This window comes from Panthera onca, chromosome B1, assembly GCF_046562875.1.
Source record: "Panthera onca isolate mPanOnc1 chromosome B1, mPanOnc1 haplotype 2, whole genome shotgun sequence".
Taxonomy (NCBI): Eukaryota; Metazoa; Chordata; class Mammalia; order Carnivora; family Felidae; genus Panthera; species Panthera onca.
In genome coordinates this window covers 207,584,685-207,608,068 of record NC_138342.1, presented here as the reverse complement: position 1 = coordinate 207,608,068, position 23,384 = coordinate 207,584,685, and the positions used below count along the sequence as shown (strand labels likewise).

Here is a 23,384-nt window from a genome sequence, read left to right as displayed (position 1 = left end):
GAAGAATGTTGTAATAAGTTTAGGAGCTAGAAATGAAATTTTGACCTAAACATCTTTAAGATGCACAGACACACACTCTCTCTCACACACACACACACACACACACACACACACACACACACACATTTCTTTCTTTTTTTTCCAATATATGAAATTTATTGTCAAATTGGTTTCCATACAACACCCAGTGATCATCCGAAAAGGTGCCCTCCTCAATGCCCATCACCCACCCTCCTCCCCCTCCCACCCCCCATCAACCCTCAGTTTGTTCTCACTTCTTAACAGTCTCTTATGCTTTGGCTCTCTCCCACTCTAACCTCTTTTTTTTTTCCTTCCCCTCCCCCATGGGTTTCTGTTAAGTTTCTCAGGATCCACATAAGAGTGAAACCATATGGTATCTGTCTTTCTCTGTATGGCTTATTTCACTTAGCATCACACTCTCCAGTTCCATCCACGTTGCTACAAATGGCCATATTTCATTCTTTCTCATTGCCACGTAGTATTCCATTGTGTATATAAACCACAATTTCTTTATCCATTCATCAGTTGATGGACATTTAGGCTAAAAAGAGCCTAGTCTTGAAAATGTCATTCTCTCTCATTCATACTCTGGGTCCCCAGAATATGCTTGCCAGTGATCTTCTAAGCTTTCTTTAAATGAAAGCAAATCATCCGGGACATATAAATCAAAACCACACTGAGATACCACCTCACACCAGTCAAGAGTGGCTAAATGACCAAACCAGGAGACTCTGGATGCTGGGGAGGATGTGGAGAAACAAGAACCCTCTTGCACTCTTGGTGGGAATGCAAACTGGTGCAGCCACTCTGGAAAACAGTGTGGAGGTTCCTCAAAAATGAAAAATAGATCTACCCTATGACCCAGCAGTAGCACTGCTAGGAATTTACCCAAGGGATACAGGAGTGCTGATGCGTAGGGGCACTTGTACCCCAATGTTTATAGCAGCACTTTCAACAATTGCCAAATTTATGGAAAGAGTCTAAATGTCCATCACCCGACGAATGGATAAAGAAATTGTGCTTTACACAATGGAATGCTACTTGGCCATGAGAAAGAATGAAATATGGCCTTTTGTAGCAACGTGGATGGAACAGGAGAGTGTGATGCTAAGTGAAATAAGTCATACAGAGAAAGACAGATACCATATGTTTTCACTCTTTTGTGGATCCTGAGAAACTTAGCAGAAGACCATGGGGGAGGCGAAATGAAAAAAAAAAAAACAAAAAAACAAAAAAACCTTCGAGAGGGAGAGAGGCAAACCATAAGAGACTCTTACAAACTGAGAATAAATTGAGGATTGATGGGGGATGGGAGGGAGGGGAGGCTGGGTGATGGGCATTGAGGAGGGCACCTGTTGGGATGAACACTGGGTGTTGTATGGAAACCAATTTGACAATAAATTTCAAATTAAAGAAAGAAAGTAAATCAGACTATGAAAATGAGAACAAACCAGATATTGAGCATCTTTTTAACAACAATGAGGATTTTTAAAATGATATAGAAAATAAAAAAGTAAAGAACCCACTAGTTACATTTAAAGTGAAAGAAGGCCAAGAGAGTTTGACATGCAAATGGCAAAAAATATGGACCAAAATACCACCGATTGTATATGTGCTGCCGAAACGAGCACGACCACCGATTATAAATTAGACCTCAGTCTAGTGATTCATAGAGCCTTTTTGATTTGTGGCTTGCCTGCTGCGATGTGATGAAACACATGGTTCAAACAAAAAAGCATGATATTTCTGCTGTCACAAACACTTACGAGAAAACAAAACCAGTACAAGACTTTTTTCCAGAAGCCATTATATGCAGATAATGACAGTACTCATAACTATAAAAGTATTGATTCTGAATTAGAAATTGTGAGTTCTTCTTCAGCATCTAGTTTCCAGCATCTGAAGTACATCTAAGTGAAGAATTACATCAAGATATGCAAAGGTTTAAGAATGAGATAGGCATGTCACAAGTAGAGTTCCTGTCTTTGGAAAGAGAGAAAGTTCAACCTCCAAAAGAGAAGGAGGTCCGCCTTGATATTACTCTTGTTTTTTCTCTTTAGCAATTATCTGATCCATTCTGATTTTCCACTCAAGAGAACAAGAGTGTGCATACAATGGAATTGTCTAAATAAGTAATTGTGTCTGGAAATAGATTATTTCTGCTATCTAACAAATAGGAGTTCAGGGAAATATTCTTGTGATTTGTTTTCCTTAAAGTTTCTGTGTCAGTCTTCCAAGTAGTATATGAACTGGGAAATTAACTTAACTATATAAGTACCATGTGACCTCATGAACCAGAATAACCATAAAGAAACCTCTTAAAAAACATAATAATCTCCAGGTTGTTTTTTTAAAATATATTGGCTTAAATATAAATTGCATTTCCATGAACAATAAAATGAGAAAGAAGCAATAACTAAGAGAAGGAATATAAACACATGTTTCCAGCTAAAGCAATCTATGTATTGCTTCAGTATGTGTCTGTAGACTCTGGGTCTAGGGTTCTTGCTTGTCTAGCAAGACAGCAGTGGGATGCAGGGTTACAATGGGAGAGACAGCTAATGTCCCGGAGAACACACGAGCCCGGATTCAGTGTCCTTGCTCTGTTTTTAATAGGATCAGAAGGCTTCCAAACATGGTGATGGACGTGCACAAAGAGACAATCTGTGAACATGACCTCATGGGCATGAAGGAAAGGGGGTTTCAAGATACAGGGTGTTAGGGGTTAGGGTCAATGTAAAACAAAATCCTGGCGCCTGGCAGATGGTTGTTAACAACTGACCTGAGGCAGCTTCTCTGTTTATCTTAGCTAGTCTAGGGGAGAAGACAGATGCTACCCCAGGATCCACAAGGCACCTTTCTTTTGCTAATTAGCACCCCTCTGGGCATCTTCACCCTGCAGCCTACAGCCTATAGCCCTATTTACCTGTTTACTTAATTTGGTCCTTCCTTCCTGTGAAAGCAGCTTTCTGCCATAGTACTAAATTGGGGAGCGTGTCCTCCTGAATATCTAATCTTGTTTACCTCTCACACCTTGGTCTTGGAGCCTTTGCCCCACCCTCTCTATACCTAGATACCTAATATTGTTTACCCAAACTTGGGTGTGAGCATCCTATGGCTTTGTAATTTTCTATGCCTGGTTAACCCATCAGTGCAGGCTCAGGGAATTCCTAAGCTTATTCCCCACAAAAATAGGCAGTCTTGTCTGCTTTATTCACAATCTTGGAACTTAGAATTTCAACATGACCCCTTTGAGATAGGCTTAATAACAGCTATTTGTATTATCACCCCTTTTTTCACATTTTTTTAATCTCATTCTCAGATGTTTCTGTTGAGTCAAACCTTCACTAAAGTATGATACCTTTTGGCCTGTATGATTTTTACCATGTAGGTAGCATAAACCTTCAGCAAACCTTCAGTATTTAACTCCAAGGGAGAAAACTGAGTTTTGAGATGTGTGGACTTTAGAAATAGACAAAATCTAGAGATACCCTCCTTTAAAAGAATAAGTAGCTAATCTCCTCGTCCCCTATCAAGGTATTAATTTACTGTGCCAAAGTCACACTTTTCATGCATCTGACTAATTTAATGAATTTGTGGTCATTTCACTGATTCAGCATTCAAGAATTGTATCGTCTCTTTTGGTGCCATAAAATGCTAGGGAATGCCACTTTAAGAACTTGGGACAAATCATTTAACCTTTTTGAGTTTTACTCGCATTATCAGTAGCAAATGGGATTAAAGGTGATCATTACTTTTATACCCTCTCCCTATAAAGTTTTATGGTTATTGAATGTGAGATTCGGAGAGCATTACTAATTTCCCAGAATTCCACCCTAACATCTGTTTCACTTTGTTCCTTTTGTGTTGTGGCAAACTTTGGTTCATAAATTTTAGGGGACACTGTCACTTTTTTTTGAGAATCTTAGGATCCAAAAGAAAAAGAATTGTAAAAGGCAGTCAGGGAAAGAATAGCTTCGTGCAGAAAGAGGAAAGCTTCCTGGTTTTGTTACTGGAGCACCTCCATGTCACATGTTTTAAATCTGGATGTTGTGTTAAACCCAGGTGGTAAGGATAGAAAAGGACAAATTTTGTCTCTTGTCTTTTTATTTCTTTGTATCTCTTGGTCAGATGGGGTGGGGGTGGGTGGGGAATTCTCAGTAGCAAAGTGTGGATATGAATAAGAGTACAAAATTAAGAAAGCCCTTTTAGAAATTTTGGTAACTTCTGCCTTTTTTTATTTTCAACAGAAATGAAGCAGAGTTTATAAAAATAACAATTATTGTAATGATAAAGTAAACACAAAATATTTTCCTCCATTGAATTTATGACAAACTAAGTGTCAACTGATAAAGTTAATGAAAAAAATCTTCTTTTTATTGACTAAAGTAACAATTACCTTTAGTATCAAGTTCCATTAAAAGTTGAAGAAAAAAAGAAGCACAGAGGAAGTGACATGGAAGTATCAGAAAACATACATGATGTTGCGGCTGCTGGATTAATTCCACAAAGACAGAATGGAAAAACTGATAACCATCAATTGCCTATTACAGAAAATAAAGATTCTGATATGTAAGCCTATAGCAATATTTAAATAGTAGATAATTGTTATTTTCCTATGCAACAATCTTTTCTAGTTTGAGCTAATGTTCATGATGAACAAATTTCGTATTTTTTGTGGAGATATTTCATCCTACGTGCTAATGAGAAAAATGTAAATACCAATGAGATACCATTTTTTGCAGTCATAGTGATAAATATTTTATTTAGAAAAATAACCAAAGTTAGGAAATGTGAGGAAAATGACATTCTTAGACACTGCGGCTGGATGAAATTGGTAACTCCTTTCTGAAAGGTGATTTAGCAGTGTATTTCAAAATTTCAAATATGTCGGGGCACCTGGGTGGCACAGCTGGGTAAGCATCCAACTTTGGCTCAGGTCATGATCTTGCACTTCACGAGCTTGAGCCTTGTGTCAGGCTCTGTGCTAACAGCTCAGAGCCTGGAGCCTGCTTCAGATTCTGTGTCTCCCTCTTTCTCTGCCCCTCCCCTGCTTGTGCTCTGTCTTTGTCACTGTCAAAAATAAATAATATAACGTGAGAAAAATATTTCAGGTAGGTCATCTCTTTATTCCAATGGTGTCATTGCCAGGACTGGGTCCTTCTGAAATATGTGACTTCTATAAGCAAGCGCGTGTGCCTGCACATGCAAACACACACACACACACACACACACACACACACACACACTATAAGGGCATTTATTATATATTATTACATATACAAAATAGGACAGATATATTAAGGTTACTTATATAAATATATTACATGTATATGTGAAGGATATTTATTATAGCATTCCCATATCAAACATTTGGAGATAGTCTAAATGTTTATTGACTTATTTTGAGAGACAGACAGAGAATGTGCACACTCGGGAGCCCAAGCATTGAGGGGGAGAAGAGACAGAGAGGGAGAGAGAGAGAATCCCAAGCAGACTCCACGTTAACAGTGCAGAGGCCAACACAGGGCTCGATCTCACGACCACAAGATCATGAGCTGAGCCAACATCAACAGTCAGATGCTCACCAGACTGAGCCACCTATGGGCCCCAGAGATAGGCTAAATATCCATTCATTAATAAGGAAGTAAAGTTTCACTTCTATAAAGTAATGGAGTATGTGACTATTTTAAAAAATGAATTTAGGTCTATGTGTACTGATGGTTTAACAAAGTATATTTAAAGCATATGGTTTGGTTTGACGTCATGTCTTATGCACATTTTGTTAGAATACTTTTAATATCTACTGAATTGCAAACGGAAGTTCCCTGCTACACTGGCAGTCTACCAACAAAATTGCTAGTTATTAGATTTTTGGTTTTGTTTCCCAGTGCATGAGTGCTCCAATGTTGGACCCTCAACTTAATCTGATTATTGCCAAGAGGATTCACGTGGCAACATGTCTCATATTCTATATAAACATTTCATGGCCCCTGTGCTATAAGCCAAGATGCTGGTAATGCAATGAATCGTTTTTATAAAGGTACCTTGCTTGCATGCCATTATCCTGCCTTTTTAGAGAATATAATTCAACATGAACCACAACAAATTTTTCAACAGTGCCTTCATGTTATACAATTTGTGACAATTCAGTTTACAAAGTAGGACTATTTTCTGCATTCCCAACCCCTTTTACTTCTGTGTATAAAATTTTAGTATGACTCATTACTTTGGATAGTATAAAATATCCTAGAGTTGGGTGACGTTTTAAAAATGTTTGTTTATTTTGAGAGAGAGAGAGAGCATGCACACATGAGTGGGGGAGGAGCAAAGAGAGAGGGAGAGAGAGAATCCCAAGGAGGCTCCATGCAGTCAGTGCAGAGCTCAATGCTAGAGAACCTAGAGATCATGTCCTGAGCCGAAATCAAGAGTTGGATGCTTCGTGGACTGGGCCACCCAGGTGCCCTTAGAGTTCAATAATTTTTATCAAGCACGAAATACTGCCCTTGAAACTTAGTTTTTCTGTGGTCTTTCTAAGCATGAGAAAAATGGTAATCAGCTTATATAATATTATATATCTAGAAAAAATTTAAGGAGTCTTCTCAGTGTATAATTTTGTGAGTTATTTTGTACCTTGGTCTGGCATTTTAAAAAAGCAAAAAAAAAAAAAAAAACTAGTGTTACATATATGCAATTTTTAAGACTTCCAAATATTACAAAAATACTACCTAATCATTATGTAACAATTGAAAACTGCAGCAATAATAGAAAATTAAATCAACCATGACCATTCCACTTAGCTATGAAATCCATCAACAGCCTTCTTCACTCTTTGATCCTGATTTCCCTCCCTCCCATCCACTCTTGAATTCATTGTAGCAATTTTCCCTCTCATTCCTCCAGAATTGTTTTTTCAAGGTTACCACCGATTTTCACTTTAATAAATCTAAACAATTTCATACATCTCATTTTACTTAACCTTTCAGCGATATTTGACCCAATGGAAAACTCTCTCCTCCAAAATTCTGTCTCCATGTTGCTTGTAGGCTGTCACTCACTCACCTGATTTTCCCTCTGCCTTTCTAGTCTGTACACCTCAGCCTGATTTGCTTGTTTCTTCTCGTCCCCCACCTTTTAACCCATTGATGTCTTCCAGGAATTTGCCTTTGATTTTCCTTCTCTTGACTTTTACTATCTTGTATATTCTAATGATCCTCAAGTTTACTTCTCCAGCCCGGATCTCTCTCCATAATTCCAGGCCCGCCTATCAAACTGCCTACTTGATATCTCTTTCTGGATAGCTATTGCAAACTTAACATGTCCCAAATTGAACTCCTGATATTCTTTCTTAATATTTGCCTTTCATGTCTTTCATAATTGAGTTAATAACAGTTCTATGAGTTGCTCTGCTAAAAAACTTGGTGTCATCTTTGACTCCTGTCTTTCTTTTCTTTTTCTTTCACTTTTTCTTTCTCTTTTCGTTTTCTTTTTCATACACATCACATCTCATCTGTCAGCAAATCTTGTCATGTCTTCCTTCGAATATATCGAGAATCCAAACACATCTTCCATGACCAATAGACTATCATCTGTTGTTTATATTGGTGTAATAGGTAACTAAATGGTCTTCTTGTTTGTTTGTTTCTTCTTTTGTTTTTCCTCTGTTTCCGTTAATTCTAAACACATTGGATCTAGTAAAACGTAAGTCGGATTGTGTCCTTCCTCTGCTCAAAGCTTAATTGCCTCCCATTTCACTCAGAGTACATGACAAAACTCTTCCTAATGCCGACAAGGCCTGTATATGATCAGGTGTCTCCTTCTCTCTCTCTGATTTGAACTCTTTTCTACCCCTTTCATTCTGTCCAGCCATACTGATTTCTCACTACTCTTTAAGTACTTCAGACATACTTCTGTATTTGCTGTTGACTCTATCTGGAATGCTTTCCCTCAGATACCTCATGGCTTGCTTTTTCCTTTTTTGTTTGTTTTTCCTTTCAGGTTTTTGCTTAAAAGTCACTTTCTCAGCAAGGCCTTTCTTGGCCATCCTGACTAGTACTTCAACTACGCTTTTCCCTATAACACATCAAAATGTGATTTATCTGCTTTAGTTTTTCTCCTCTAATACTATATATCTTGCCTGTGTAGCTTATTGTTATTGTATGTTTACTTCACTCATGAGTAGGATTGTTATCTGTTCATTGCCATGTCCTCAGTGCCTAGAAAATGTTCTAGTCTATATAGTACTTATTCAATAATGTTTATTGAGTGAACGGAGTTTAACTTGTGTGTATAGTGTAGTGGGGACATAATACTAGTCCCCACCTTGACAAAGTTTGGCGTGGGTTCATTCTGACAAGTAAACCTGCCAGTTATATACAGTTTTTGGATTTTAGGGGGCCCAATATTGTGTTTACTTGCTACTTATTCTTTTAGTTGTATTTATGTTAGTTTTAATTATGGTGAAATGTATCAAAGGAATAGCAAACTTCCTTTATATTTATTAAGGAAACTAAAATATGGTGGCAAATTATTATAGGACTTTAAAAATTCTTGCCAAAGATTATGAGCCCTCAATATCTGAAATAAAAAGATGAAGTTGGAATTGATCACTTACAAATAAGAGCGAGCTTTGCTGGTTAGGTATAGTCGTTTCTGACAGAGCAGTCTGCTATTCTTATACAGGGTTTGGGGAAGAGTGGAGTTTAAGGATGGGGAGACTTTCAGAAAATTAAATGGTTTGTCATCATCTGAAGCACCATGCTTATTTGGGTGATACTGTTGTGGATTCGTTGCCACGCTGAAGCATGTGTATTGGAGTCATTTTTGTCCTTTATTTGCTGTCTTTCAGAAGGAAGGAGCTGAAATGGATTGGTTGGTGAATAGGGCTGGTGGGCATTGATTAACACATTTAAAACTGATTCTGGTGGCTTCTTGTTACCATGGCTACGTGTTAGGGTTTCTTTTTGTTTTGTTTTGTTTTGTTTTTTCTAAGTTTGAGGTGGCTTTCACCAGATGTTTTCTACTTAAAAGTTGCTTCTATTGACTGGGTTCAAAATGAAAGCTATTTCAAATTCTATAATTACAGATTCATTTTTGAAATTTGAGTCGAGAGGAATTGTTTGATAATTGCTTTCAGAAAGATTCTTCTTTTCTTGGATGTTATTTCCACGAAGAAAGTTATCCGTATAACAGTTTTTGAAAAAAAATTGTTAGTTTTGTTTTTGTTTTTGGTGCTCTTCGGGGCTCATGTTTAAGTCTTAAATAATCTGTGGGAAATTTCATTATTTTTGGAAATGTACGTAGCTGTATGGTAATAATATTCTGTTGCATGCATTTAGTCCATGAAAACAGAATTATAATTTTCTTTTTGGTGAATCCCCCATTTTTTTCTATCAGGATTAGATATTAGGCTAAAAGTATACACAATTTACCAAATCATTTATTTTAATTGTTTAAAATGTTTCTTCATTTGGAGAGAGACAAAGTGAGAGTTGGGGAGGGGCAGAGAGAGGGGGAGACAAAGATTCCAAAGCAGGATCCAGACTCTGGGCTGTCAGCACACAGTCCGATGTGGGGATCGAAGCCACAAACCCTTAGATCACAAACCGAGCCAAAGTCATACACTTAACGTACTGAGCCATCCAGGCGCTGCAAACCATTTTTTTTTTTAAACAAAAGCATAACTAATCAGATGATTGTTATTTTTGAGTGATAGATAATAACATATGAGTACTTTTGAATTTTTTAAGTTTTTCCAGATTTATGAGATATAAGTAACATACATCTGTGTAACTAACTGTAAGGTGTACCTGTATTAATTTGATACACTTTTATATTGTCAAATGATTACCACAATAGTGTTAATACTTCCATCATCTCACATAAATATCATTTCTTGTTTGTGATGATCTAGTCTTGTAGCAACTTCCAAATGATATGATACAGTATTGTTCACTGTAATCACCATCCTGCACATTAAATCCCCAGAATTTATTAATCTTGTAACTGGTAGTTTGTACCCTTTGACCAATATCTACCCATTTCTCACAGCCTCCTAACCCTGGCAACCACCAGTCTGTTCTGTTTCTTGTGCAATTTTTTTTTAATTCCACATATAAGTCAGATCATGCAGTGTTTGTCTTCCTGTGTCTGACTTCTTTTCACTAAGCATAAAGCCCTCAAGTTTCACTCATGTTGTCACAAATGGCAGGATTTCCTTCTTGTTTGTGGCTGAAAATATTCCATTGTAACTGTATACCATATTTTTTAATCCATGGATCCACTGATGGATGCTTAGGTTGTTTCTTGACTATTTTTTTTTAATTTTTTTTTAGCGTTTATTTATTTTTGAGACAGAGAGAGACAAAGCATGAACGGGGGAGGGTCAGAGAGAGGGAGACACAGAATCTGAAACAGGCTCCAGGCTCTGAGCTGTCAGCACAGAGCCCGACGTGGGGCTTGAACTCATGGGCCACGAGATCATGACCTGGGCCGAAGTTGGCCACTTAACCGACTGAGCCACCCAGGCGCCCTATGTTTCTTGACTATTGTAAATAATGCTGCAATAAAGATAGGGCTGCAGATATCTCTCCAAGATAAGGATGTCATGTCTTTAAGATATATACCCAGAAATGGGATTATTGGCTCATATGGAGGTTCTATTTTTAGTTTGTTGAGGAGCCACCATACTGTTTTACATAGTGGCTGTCCCAATTTACAGTCCTACAGGAGTACAAGGAATTCCTTTCCTGTACATCCTTGCCAACGATATCTCTTGTCTTTTTGACAATAGCCTTTTTAATAGGTCAAAGTGATATCTATATACTGCAGTTTTGATTTGCATTTCCCTGATGAATAGTGATATCGAGCACCTTCTTGTGTACCCTTGGCCATTTGAATATGTTTTGAGGAGAGATGTCTTTTAAGGTGCCTTGCCCAGTTTTTAATTATATTTGTTTTTAGCTTTTGAATTGTACGAATTCCTCACACATTTTAGATATTGACGTTTTTCATATTTGTAGCTTGCAAATGTTTTCATCCTTTCCATAGGTTGCCTTTCCGTCATGTTGCTTGTTTCTTTTGCTGTGCAGAAACATTGTTGATTGCATTGGTTGTTTTTGCTTTTATTGCTTGTACTTTGGATGTCCTATCCTAAATCATTCGTAAGATCTATGTCAAGGAGCTTTTATCCTCTGTTTTCTTCTAGGAGTTTTATGATTTAAGATTTTATATAGAAGTCTTTATTTGCGTTTGGGTTGACTTTTGTGAGTGGTGTAAGGTAGAGGCACAGTTTTATTCTTTTGCATGTTAATATCCAGTTTTCTCACCATCATGTATTGAAGAGATTACCTTTTTTCTTTTGAGTATTCTTGGGTCTCTTAACAAAGAGACTTTATGCATGGGTTTTTAGTTGTCTTTATGCATGGGTTTATTTATGGGTTCTTGATTCTGTTTCATTCATCTTTGTGTTTTTTTTTTTTTTTTGTGCAACTTCATACGGTTTTTATTACCATAACTTTGTAATAGTTTGACACCAGCAAGTGTGATGCTTCCAGCTTTGTTCTTCTTTCTTAGGATTGTTTTGGCTATTTGGGGTCTTTCTTGTTCCTTACACATTTGAGGAATGCTTTTCCTATTTCTGTGAAAAAGGTCATTGGAATTTTGACAAGGATTGCATTAACTCTGTGGGTGGTTTCAGGTAATGTGGATATTTAATGACACTAATTTTTCGAATCCATAACAACGGGGTATCTTCCCATTTGTTTGTGTCTCTGCTATTTCTTTTACCAATGTCTTGTAGTTTTTACTGTACCTATCTTTCAGAAATCCTTGATTAAAATTATTCCAAAGTATTTTGTTCTTTTTGATGCTTTGGGGAAGGGGATTTTTTCTTTATATTTCTTTTTCAGCTATTTCATTGTTATTGTTTAGAAATGTAACGGATCTCTTGATGCTGATTTTGTAATTTTTTTTTACTAAATATAATCTATTGTCAAATTGGTTTCCATACAACACCCAGTGCTCATCCCAACAGGTGCCCTTCTCAATGCCTATCACCCACTTTCCCCTCTCCCCCACCTCCTATCAACCCTTAGTTTATTCTCAGTGTTTACGAGTCTCTTATTGTTTGCCTCCCTCCCTCTCTGTAACTTTTTTTCCCCATCCCCCCCACCCATGGTCTCCTGTCAAGTTTCTCAGGATCCACATATAGGTGAAATCATATGGTATCTGTCTTTCTCTGCCTGACTTATTTCACTTTGCATAATACCCTCCTATTCCATCCACGTTGTTGCAAATGGCCATATTTCACTCTTTCTCATTGCCAAGTAGTATTCCATTGTATATATAAACCACATCTTCTTTCTCCATTCCTCGGGTGATGGACATTTAGGCTCTTTCCATAATTTGGCGATTGTTGAAAGTGCTACTGTATACATTGGGGTACATGTGCCCCTATGCATCAGCACTCCTGTATCCATTGGGTAAATTCCCAGCAGTGCTATTGCTGGGTCCTAGGGTTGTTCTATTTTTAATTATTTTAGGAAGCTCCACGCTGTTTTCCAGAGTGGCTGCACCAGTTTGCATTCCCACCAACAGTGCAAGAGGGTTCCTGTTTCTCCACATCCTTGCCAGCATCTGTAGTCTCCTGATTTGTTCATTTTAGCCACTCTGACCAGCTTGAGGTGGTATCTCAGTGTGGTTTAGATTTGTATTTCCCCGATGAGGAGTGACGTTGAGCATCTTTCCATGTGTCTGTTGTCCATCTGGATGTCTTCTTTGTGAAAAGTGTCTATTCATGTCTTCTGCCCATTTCTTCCCTGGATTATTTGTTTTGTAGATGTGGAGTTTGGTGAGTTCTTTACAGGTTCTGGATATTAGCCCTTCCTTTATGTGATATGTCATTTGCAACTATCTTCTCCCATTCTGTCGGTTGCCTTTCGGTTTTGTTGATTGATTCCTTTGCAGTGCAGAAGCTTTTTATCTTGACGAGGTCCCAATAGTTCATTTTTGCTTTCCATTCCCTTGCCTTGGGAGATGTGTCAAGTAAGAAATTGCTGCGGCGGAGGTCAAAGAGGTTTTTTTTCCTGCTTTCTCCTCTAGGGTTTTGATGGTTTCCTGTCTCACATTCAGGTCCTTCATCCATTTTGAGTTTATTTGTGTGTATGGTATAAGAAAAGTCGTCTAGTTTCATTCTTCTGCATGTTGCTGTCCAGTTCTCCCAGAAGAAAGAGACTGTCTTTTTTTCCCATGGGATACTCTTTCCTGCTTTGTCAATGTTTAGTTGGCCATACATTTGTGGGTTCACCTCTGGGGTTTCTATTCTATTCCATTGGTCTGTGTGTCTGTTTTTGTGCCAATACCATACTGTCTTGATGATCACAGCTTTGTAGTAGAGGCTAAAGAGACAGAGTGTGAACAGGGGAGGGGGAGAGAGAGAGAAAGAGAGAGAGAGAGAGAGGGAGAGAGAGAGAGAGAGAGAATCCAAAGCAGGCTCCAGGCTTCGAACTGGCAGCACAGAGCCCAATAGAGGGCTTGAACCATAAACCATGAGATCATGAACTTAGCCGAAGTCAGAAGCTTAACTGACTGAGCCACCCGGGCACCCCTGCATCTTTATGTTGATTTGGTATCCTTCATCCATGGAACAGCTTTTTGGTGGTATCTTCAGGATTTTCTATATATAAGAACATATCATCTGTAAACAAAGACAGTTTTACTTCTTCTTTTCTGATTTGGATGCCTTTTATTTCCTTTTCTTGCCTGACTGCTTTGGCTAGGACTTCCTCTATCCTGTTGAATAGGAGTGGTCAAGTGGGCAACTTTGCCTTGTTCTTGAACTTAGAGTAAAAGCTTTCCGTTTTTTACCACTGCATATGATGTTGGCTATGGGCTTATCATATTGGGCTTCATTATGTCCAGGTGTGATAATTCAGTACCCACATTGTTGAGAGTTTTTATCTTGAAAAGATGTTGAATTTTGTCAAATGCTTTTTTCTCCCATGCTGGGATGATGATATGATTTTTTTATCCTGTTAATGCGGTGTATCAAATGTATTTATTCGATTTGATTTCTGAAGGATAATTTTGCTAAGTAAAGTATTCTTGATTGGTAGTCTTTTTTCTCTTAGCACTTTGAATATGTAATCCCACTGCCTCCTGGCATGGAAGGTTTCTGCTGAGACATTGCTAATAGCCTTATGAGGGTTCACTTGTAGTCACATAGTCTTTTCTCACTCTTTTTCATTCTTTTGACTTTGTTCTCTGCTGACTGGATAATTTGATAGTTCCTGTCTTTCAATTCACATTTTTTTTTGCTTGATCCATTTCCTGTAAGTGATCACTCTTGCTTTTTTCATCTCCTTCATTATACTCTTCAGCTCCAGGATTTTTGTTTAGTTAGCTTTTACTATTTCCAGCTCTTTGTTAAGCTTCTCATTTTATTCATAGAGTGTTATTCTGATTTTATTGAATTGGCTTTTGTGTTTTTCTTGTAACTCACTGAGTTTCCTTAAAACTGCTATTTTTGAATTCTCTTTTGAATAAATTACAGATCTCCCTGTGTTTCCGATTGATTACTGGAATATGATTGTGATCCTTTGATGGTATAATATTTCCTTGATATTTTATATTATTTGCAGTTTTGCATTGCTGTCTTTGCATTTGAAGTAGCAGTCACCTCCTCCAGTCTTTAATGACTACCTCTTCAGTGTGTCCAAACCTGATTTTTTTGCTCCAGTGGGATGCTGGAAATTCTCTGCAGGACACCTGGTTTTCCAAAAAGGCTCTCTCATCCACGGGTGATTATCTTAGAGAGTGTTTTCTAGGGAGGGACTCCCAGATGCGGCTGAGAGGGAGGGGCTGGAGGCACTTTATGGGCTATTGCTAGGTCCACAGATTAGACTGTAGTATGTCTGCCTGTTACCTGATGCACAGGTAGGCAAGACTTTTCCTTGGTCCCTTGGAATATGGTGCTAGATTCCCACAGCTCCTGCAAAGGCAGTTTTGCCCGTGGGTGGATAAGATGCCAGTTTGTTGTAGGTGGGGAGACGCAACAAGGTACATCTTGTTCAGCTATCATACTGATATCGCTCTGACATATGGGTATTTTAAAAGTAGTTTTTCCCCTAAGATATTTCCCTGATTTCTTCTTTCATGTTATATGGACCTCATGCTACTTTAAAACTTTGTTGAAATTAAGCATTCTTATATTTAAAAGCAAAGCCAAAAATAGAGCACAAATCTAGTTATTACTCCCATGTCTAAGAGTCACTGCCTTTAGGCAATGAACTCTAACTTTTTAGTGTAACCTTCAAGGTTCTTCAGAATCTTTCCTGACTTATCTCTTACTACTTGCTTCCATGTATTTTATGGTTTTTTTTCCAAGTTTCTAAAAGCTTATACTTTTTCCTTTCAAGGCACCTAGATGACATCTGTGTAATCTTTGTGCTCACATTCTAATCTCTAAGAAAATTGTTTTCTCCTGTTTTTTCCCTGGTGACCTCTGCTGTTTATTTTCCCTCTTCAGTAAAGCCTTTCTGTCCTCACTTACAGCTTTTCACATGTCAATTCTTACAAATCGCATTGTATTCTAATTGTATATTTATCTGTGTTTGAAGCAACAGATGAGTATTTCCTTGTGTATGGTTGGTACTTCAGCACTGTTCTCTGAATTAATCAAATTAAGTCAGATGGGTAAAATTCAGAACTTGATGAAAATGGTCTTTTTATTCTTTATCAGTAAAATTATTAGAAAACATTGGCTTTTTTATGGCTTTTTAATGGCTTTGTTTTTTTTTTAAGGAGGGAACCTGGTTTACATATGAAGAAGTTAAAGAAAGGTGAAAATGAAAAAGGGACATCAAAAGGATTTGTGATCACACCAGTGTTGCAGAAGGCAGATTCCCTAACTGGTGGTCCACTACAAAAGAATGATGGCAGCCATTTCAGTGAAAAGGATCAGCATGAAAACAGGTAAAATCTATAAATTCCTACGTGCCTGTGAAGGAATTTTAGCAGTGATTACCTTTTGTGGAAATAAAATGCTTTAGTGTAGGTAGGTCCAAGCTAAAGCAAGAAATACTCAACATATCAAACACACTGCTTGAAAAGTTGTGATGAGGGTAAGTGACTTTGTCAAGGAGCAGTTTCAGTAGTCACCATGGAAGCATGGAAGATGAGTAAGTGTAAACAACTCCTTACAGCATTTTAATAGGGAAAGGTAATAGAGAAATGGATGATAACTGAAAAAGAATGTGAATTGCAAAGGCATTTTCTTTCTCTTTTTATTTTAAGATGGGAGCTTTTAGAGAATGTATTCTGTTGGAAATGATCAATAGATATAGACATGGTTAGTTAATTTAATTTTGTTTGCGTTTGCAAACATTAGGAAGTTTGTTGATTGTATTACATTATCTTTTAAAAATTATAGTAATTGTCTTTATTACTCTTATTCATGTGATTTTGTGCAAGAAGTTGGTTTATTCTGAATTGGTTCCACAATGGGGTATTCTCATACAATTGAATGTGCAGATTTAAAAATATATATGTATGTATGCAAGTATATATATATATATATATATATATATATATATATATATACACATATATATAAATATATATTTGTATATATGTATATATAAAATATATTAAATTAAATTATTTAATTTATTAAATTAAATAATTTAATAAAATAATTAAATAATTTAAAATAAGTAAATCAATTTAATTTAATAATTTAATTAATTAATTAATTAATTATATATTTATATATATTTATATATATGTGGCTGTATAATTTCCTATATGTATGTATATGTATATTTATTATATGTATATTATATGTATAATATACATATTATATTTATATGTATATGCATATGCATAATATACAAATTATATGTATAATTTCTTATATATGTATATATAAGTATATGTGTATAAGTTCTATATGTATATATTTGTATACACACACACACACTTATCATAAATGTATGCAAACACTGAGGCCATTCTGAATAAAACTAATCCTTCCTTGATGATTTTAGATATCCAGTGCCTTTGATAGTATCACAAATAGCTATGATTGTGTTAGGGACTTTAAAGTATCTGGTTCTATTAAATTAATATTATTTAGGTTCTGGGGAAAGGGGAAGATTTTATTTATTTACAATTGGAAAAGAAACTAGTAATCCATAACAGATTATTCCTTTTGGACTAGAGAGCTCTAAATTACCAAAACCATGCTTCCTGTACCAACAGTGCCGTTGACACAGATTGTATGCTCAATAAGTATGTGTTAAATGTGGAATTAAACAGTGGAATGAATGAATGAATGAATGCCTGTTCATTCTTCTCTAGAATGAACTAGAGGAACTTCTCTAGAAGAAGCAAATCTTTAGTTTATTGAAAGTAGATTTCCCATCTTGCCAAGTATAAAGTCTCTTAAAAAATGTGTAAGATTCAGAAATTGTTATGTATCACTATAGCTAGAAATCGAATCATAATATAGATTCATTTGCTGTCATATTAGTTAGAAACACTGGAGTATTACTTTAACCACATAGTATAAAACACATGCTTTGAAGGCACATTCCTGGGTTTGAATTCAGGGTCTGTTCTTGGCCAGCGACTAGGGCTTCTTGGGAAAGTCACTTCGACTTTCTGTGCCTCATTTTCTTCCTGTGTAAAATACCTAATATAATAACCTACTTCATAGGATTGTTGTGGGGCTTCAAATACCTTGAAGACATGTAAAGTGCTCATAGTAATGCCTAGAGAGTAGTTGCATAGTGAGTCTTCAACACGTTAATATCATGATTGTTAAAAAGGGGTTCTTTCATATAGGGACTTAACTTGCACTTTCCAAGTAGGTTTTAGTGCCAGTAAAAGCTTATTTTTAGTAAAATGACAACAACACAAACAATGGTATCATTCCTATCAAATAATGCAAGTAGCAGTAGGATTTTACTTTGCTTTTGTTAGTTTTTACCTAACTTTAGTACTTTGTTGTGCTTGCTTCAGCAGCACATATACTAGAACTGGATACACCTAATCCTTTGTTAATATTAGCAGTAGTATGTTTTCGATGTTGTTTAATGTTACTCTGTTGTTTAATCCCCTTTGTAGAAAATTAGATTCAAATGCAGAGATTTTATATCAGAAACAATAGGTTTAGATACGCTTTGTATTTTAAGTATTTAATATTTGCCTGAAAAGAATTGTTTTTTTTCAGACCTGCAAAGAAAATTTCTAAGAAAAAGAACAAGGTAAGCAAAAGAGACAATGTAATTTTATTTTATTTATTATTTATTTTATTTTTATTTTATTATATTATTTTGATACATATTTGTTAGGAATATTGTTCAGTGGCAAAAATTACTTTATGAAAGATGTAGTGAAAAAATAGAAAATCTTCCTTTGTTGTAGAGACATTTGCTGTGAAAAAGTTATTTAGAAATACTAGCTATGGATAACAGTGTCTTTTTGATAAAAATCCGTTCTTTTAAAAAGTCTCTATGGTTTCGCTTTTAAATGTTCATTCACTTATTTTTAAAATGTATTTTGAGAGAGAGCACGCACAAGTAGGGGAGGGGCCGAGGGAGAGGGGGAGAGAGAATCCCAAGCAGGCTCCATGCTGTCATTGTGGAGGTCAACGTGGGACTCAAACTCAGGAACCCTGAGGTCATGACCTGAGCCAAAATGGAGTCGGATGCTCAACCGATTGAGCCAGTCAGGTGCCCCTGTTTTTGCTTTTATAAAAAGACGGCTATTTACCACTTCTCTACACCTAGTATATTTTATAAATATTTGGGGGACATTTTGAAATGGTATTATTCATTGGTAGGTCAAAAAGCAAATTACTTCTATGGATGATCTTGTCGACTTCATTCAGTCATCTGAAGCAGCTTCAGAGCATTGTGAGTTGCCTTACTCTAAGAATTTCATGTTGCTGATTGAACAACTTGGCATGGATTGTAAAGGTACGTATATTGCTGTAGTAATATGTGCACACCTTGCCTACTACTGTACCATAGAACACTGCTGTATTATAGAGCTGCTCATCTCAGAAATATGTTTTATATTAAAATAAAAGCAGAACTATTGTATCCTCTCAGCCAAAGAGTCATCATTTCTACTGTACCTTTCTTAGAGGGAATGGCACATCTAATGTGTTTGTTAACTCTGCTTCTCTTCTGTGCCTTCACCCAGTTCAGGTCATTATTTTTCTCCTAGATGACTGAAATAACTTCAGGATTGTTTTCCCTGCCGTTCTACCTCCCAAGACCTTGGTCTACACTGCAACCATAATTAGTATATGTTTTAAAAAAATGTCTTTCATCATGGTACCCCCTTGCTTAAAGCTTAGCTAGTACTTCTCATTGCTATTAGGTTAGAGGCCACAGTCCTCTGGCTTCATCTTGTATTGTTTTACATCCTTCTTTCCGTCTGTGTCTTATCCACTGTTTTAGACGTTTCTTCCTGTGAAAGAGCTTTTCGTTTCCAACATTTTTAGTTCATATATGAAGTTTAGTTCATATATGAAGTGTGTCATTTGATAGTTTTGACATATGTTTACACGTATGAAACGATAACCATAATCCAGACAGCTAACATATTCATCACCCTTAAAAATCTCATGTCTCTTCATATTCCCTTATTATGAAGCTGCCAAATTGTTTTCTAAAGGAGTTGTACGGTTTTCCATTCCCAACAGCAGTCTGTGAGAGCACCAATTCCTACATACATATTCATGAACACTTAGTATTGTCAGCTTTTTAAATCCTAGCCATTCGGATGGATATTTAGTATATATCTCATTATGGTTTCAATATACATTTCCCTAATAACTGATGATGGTGAGCATATTTTCATGTGCTTGTTTGCCATCTGTGTATCTTCTTTGAATTGTCCAAATCTTTGGTTGTTTTAAAATTTGTTTGTTTTCTTACTTGTTGAGTTTTCAGAATTCTTTGTATATTCTAGACACAGTTCCTTATTTTGTTTTCTTTTTTTGTTGTTGTTGTTTCCACTGAGGCATTTTATTTTCACATATGTATTACATCCCTAGAAAAAGAATCCCAGGATTTCCCCTTCTGTGTGTTTTCATCTTCCTTCTTCATGGTCCATGACTGTAGCTGAGGTGGTCAGTATAATGAAACCAAACTGAGCAGATTATTCTGCCATTTTTCTAGATCTTTGCATTTTCCATCAATTCTGGGGCCAGTCACTCCATGCTTGCTTAACCTGCCTGTGAGTTTCACAACAATTTACCCAACTCTTTTGATCATCAATGATTTTAAATTCACCAGTGTAACCATGCTTCATCATCACAGTTAGAAAGTGGACAATGTCTTTGGAGCATGGCCTAGTAAGAACCTGGCGTTTGCTTCTCTTTTCAGTATTGTTATGCTTTGGGAAGCATCTGCCACGACATTCACTAGCATCATGATGGTGGCACAGAAAGATGGTGGAAAGAGCTAGGTACAGTTCCTTTCTCACCTCTCTTTTTTTTGCAAGGTTTTTCTTCTCCCACTCTGTGACTTTTCCTTGTCTCAACAGTGTTTTTAAAGAGCAGTTTTTCTTTTTGGTGAAGTCCAGTTTACACATTCATTTGTTCTTGTATGATTCTTGCTTTTGGTTTTCATATCTAAGAAATATTTGCATAGCACAAGGTCACAAAGCTTTTATCTCATGCTTTCTTTTAGAAGTTATATAGTTTTAGGTCTTACATTTAGATCTATGACTGATTTTATATTCTTTTTTATTTGTGATACAGAGTATGGATACAAGTTCATTCTTTTGCATATGGATATCTAGTTGTTCCAGCACCATTTATTGAAAAGGCTGTGTTTTCTCCACTTTATGCCATTGTTCCTTTGTCATAATCAGTTGGCCACATATGTGTGGCTTTATGTATGGGCTCTATTCTGTCTCATTGATCTCTTTGTCCATCTTTGTACCAATATTATGCTGTTTAAATCACTGCCAGTTTACAAGGATTTTTGAAATCAGGTAGTGTTTGTCGTCCTGCTCTGTTCTTTTCGGTGTTCTTCCGCTACTCTGGATCCTTTGCATTTCCACGTGAATTTTAGAATCAGTTTGTCTGTTTCTTAAAACAAACAAACAAACAAACAAACAACTCTGGTGGTCTTCTGGAAATTAAGTTTAGATTATGTTGAATCTACAGATTTATTTGGGGAGAATTGGCTTCTTGACTCTATTGAATCTTTTAACCCCTGAACAGAGTATATATCTCTCCCTTGATATAGGTCTTTTAAAATTTTCTCAGTAATATTTTGTAGTGTTTAATGTATAGGTCTTTCTGTCTTTTATGATATTAACTGTGATTATTTTTTTATTTTAAGTGTAGTTGTAAATAATACATCTTAAATTTAATTTTTTTTTAATGCTTACTCTTGAGAGAGCGACAGAGCATGAGTTGGGGAGGGGTGGAGAGAGAGGTAGACAGAATCTGAAGCAGGCTCCAGGCTCCAAGCTATCAGTACAGAGCCCGACGTGGGGCTTGAAATCACCAAGGGTGAGATCATGACCTGAGCCTGAGCCCAGTGCTTAACCAGCTGAGCCACCCAGATGCCCTGAAATTTTAATTTTTGATTCTTTATAGCTAATATATAGAAATAGAGTTGATTTTTGTGTAATGCTTCTGTATCCTCCAACCTTGATAAATTTATATGTATAGATATATTTAATATTAGAGAGAATACATGAGCAGGGGAGAGGGGCAGAGAGAGAGAGAGAGAGAGAGAGAGAGAGAGAGAGAGAGAGAATCTTAAGCAGTCCCCATGCTCAGTGCAAGCCTGACATAGGGCTCCATCCCATGACTCTGGGATCATAGCCTGAGCTGAAATCAAGAGACAGACACTCAACCGACTGAGTCATCCATGTGCCATAATAAATTCATTTATTAATTGTAGTAGCATTTTTCTTAATCCTGTCAGATTTTCTACATAAGCAAAGGTCATAAAATTCATTTTTAACTACTATTTTACTAACAATGGTAAATATTGTAGACTTGTAGCCAATACATTCCCTGTCACAACTAATCAGCTTTTCCATTGTACTATAAGAGCAGCCAATAGATACTGCATAAATTAATGGACATGGCTGTATTTTGATAAAATTTAATTTACCAAAACAAGTAACATGGCCCATAGGCTGGAGATTGCCAACTTCTATTTTGTGACCATGTCCTTGCTAGTAGAGACAGTTTCACTTCATTTTCTATCTGGATGTCCTTTGTTGCTTTATCTTGTTTGATTGCATTGGCTAGACCTGCTAGTATAGTGCTGAACAGAAGAAGTCAGTGAATGTCATTCCTGTCTTCTTCCTGATCTTATAGGAAATGCATTCAGTTTTTCACCATTGTTTATAATGTTAGCTATAGAGTTATCATGACTTGTTTTGTTTTGTTTTGTTTTAAATCATATTGAAGTTCCCTTGTATTCCAGGATTGCCAAAAGTTTTTATCTGGAATGGATGTTGAATTTTGACAAGGAACTTATTTTCTGTACAGAGATAGATACGTTTTTTGAATCTTAAACCAACTCTGCATTTCTGGGATAAAACCCATTTGGTAATAACAAATTATCCCTTAGCGTATTGTTAAATCCCCCACACACAAACACACATGGCTGTAGTTTAATTAATTAATTAATGAAATATAATTTATTGTCAAGTTAGCTAACGTACAGTGTATACATCGTGCTCTTGGCTTTGGGAGTATATTCCCATGATTCATTACTTACATACCACACCCAGTGCTCATCCCAACAAGTGCCCTCCTCAATGCCCATCACCTATTCTCCCCTTTCCCCCACCCCTCCATGAACCTTCAGTTTGTTCTCTGTATTTAAGAGTTTCTTATGGTTTGCTTCCCTCTCTGTTTGAAACTATTTTCCCCCTTCTATTCCCCCATGTTCTTCTGTTAAGTTTCTCAAAATCCACATATGAGTGAAAACATATGATATCTGTTTTTCTCTGACTGACTTATTTCACTTCACATACTACCCTCCAGTTCCATCCATGTTGTTGCAAATGGCAAGATTTCATTCTTTCTCATTACCAAGTAATATCCATTGTATATATAAACCACATCTTCTTTTCCCATAAATCAGTTGATGGACATTTGTGTTCTTTCCATAATTTGGTGATTGTTGATAGTATAAATGTTGGGGTACATGTGCCCCTATGAATCAGCACTCCTGTATCCCTTGGATATACGCCTAGTAGTGCAATTTCTGGGTTGTTGGATAATTTTATTTTTAACTTTTTGAGGAACCTCCACTCTGTTTTCCGGAGCAGTGGCACCACCCATGAATTCCCACCGACAGTGCAAGAGAATT

The 23,384-nt window shown here is 36.5% G+C and overlaps 1 protein-coding gene across 1 annotated transcript in view; it reads left to right on the top strand.

Annotated features, from left to right (window-relative positions):
• LOC132676998 (ankyrin repeat domain-containing protein 26-like) overlaps nucleotides 1–23,384 on the top strand; it is a gene marked incomplete at its 5' end in the record, with an annotated part of 89,993 nt that overhangs the window by 14,501 nt on the left and 52,108 nt on the right. The window contains 4 exons of the mRNA XM_081795447.1: nucleotides 4,427–4,593; nucleotides 15,823–15,993; nucleotides 18,254–18,287; nucleotides 18,866–19,001. Coding sequence (XP_081651573.1) covers nucleotides 4,427–4,593; nucleotides 15,823–15,993; nucleotides 18,254–18,287; nucleotides 18,866–19,001 — 508 coding nt within the window. The remainder of the gene's footprint in view (nucleotides 1–4,426; nucleotides 4,594–15,822; nucleotides 15,994–18,253; nucleotides 18,288–18,865; nucleotides 19,002–23,384) is intronic.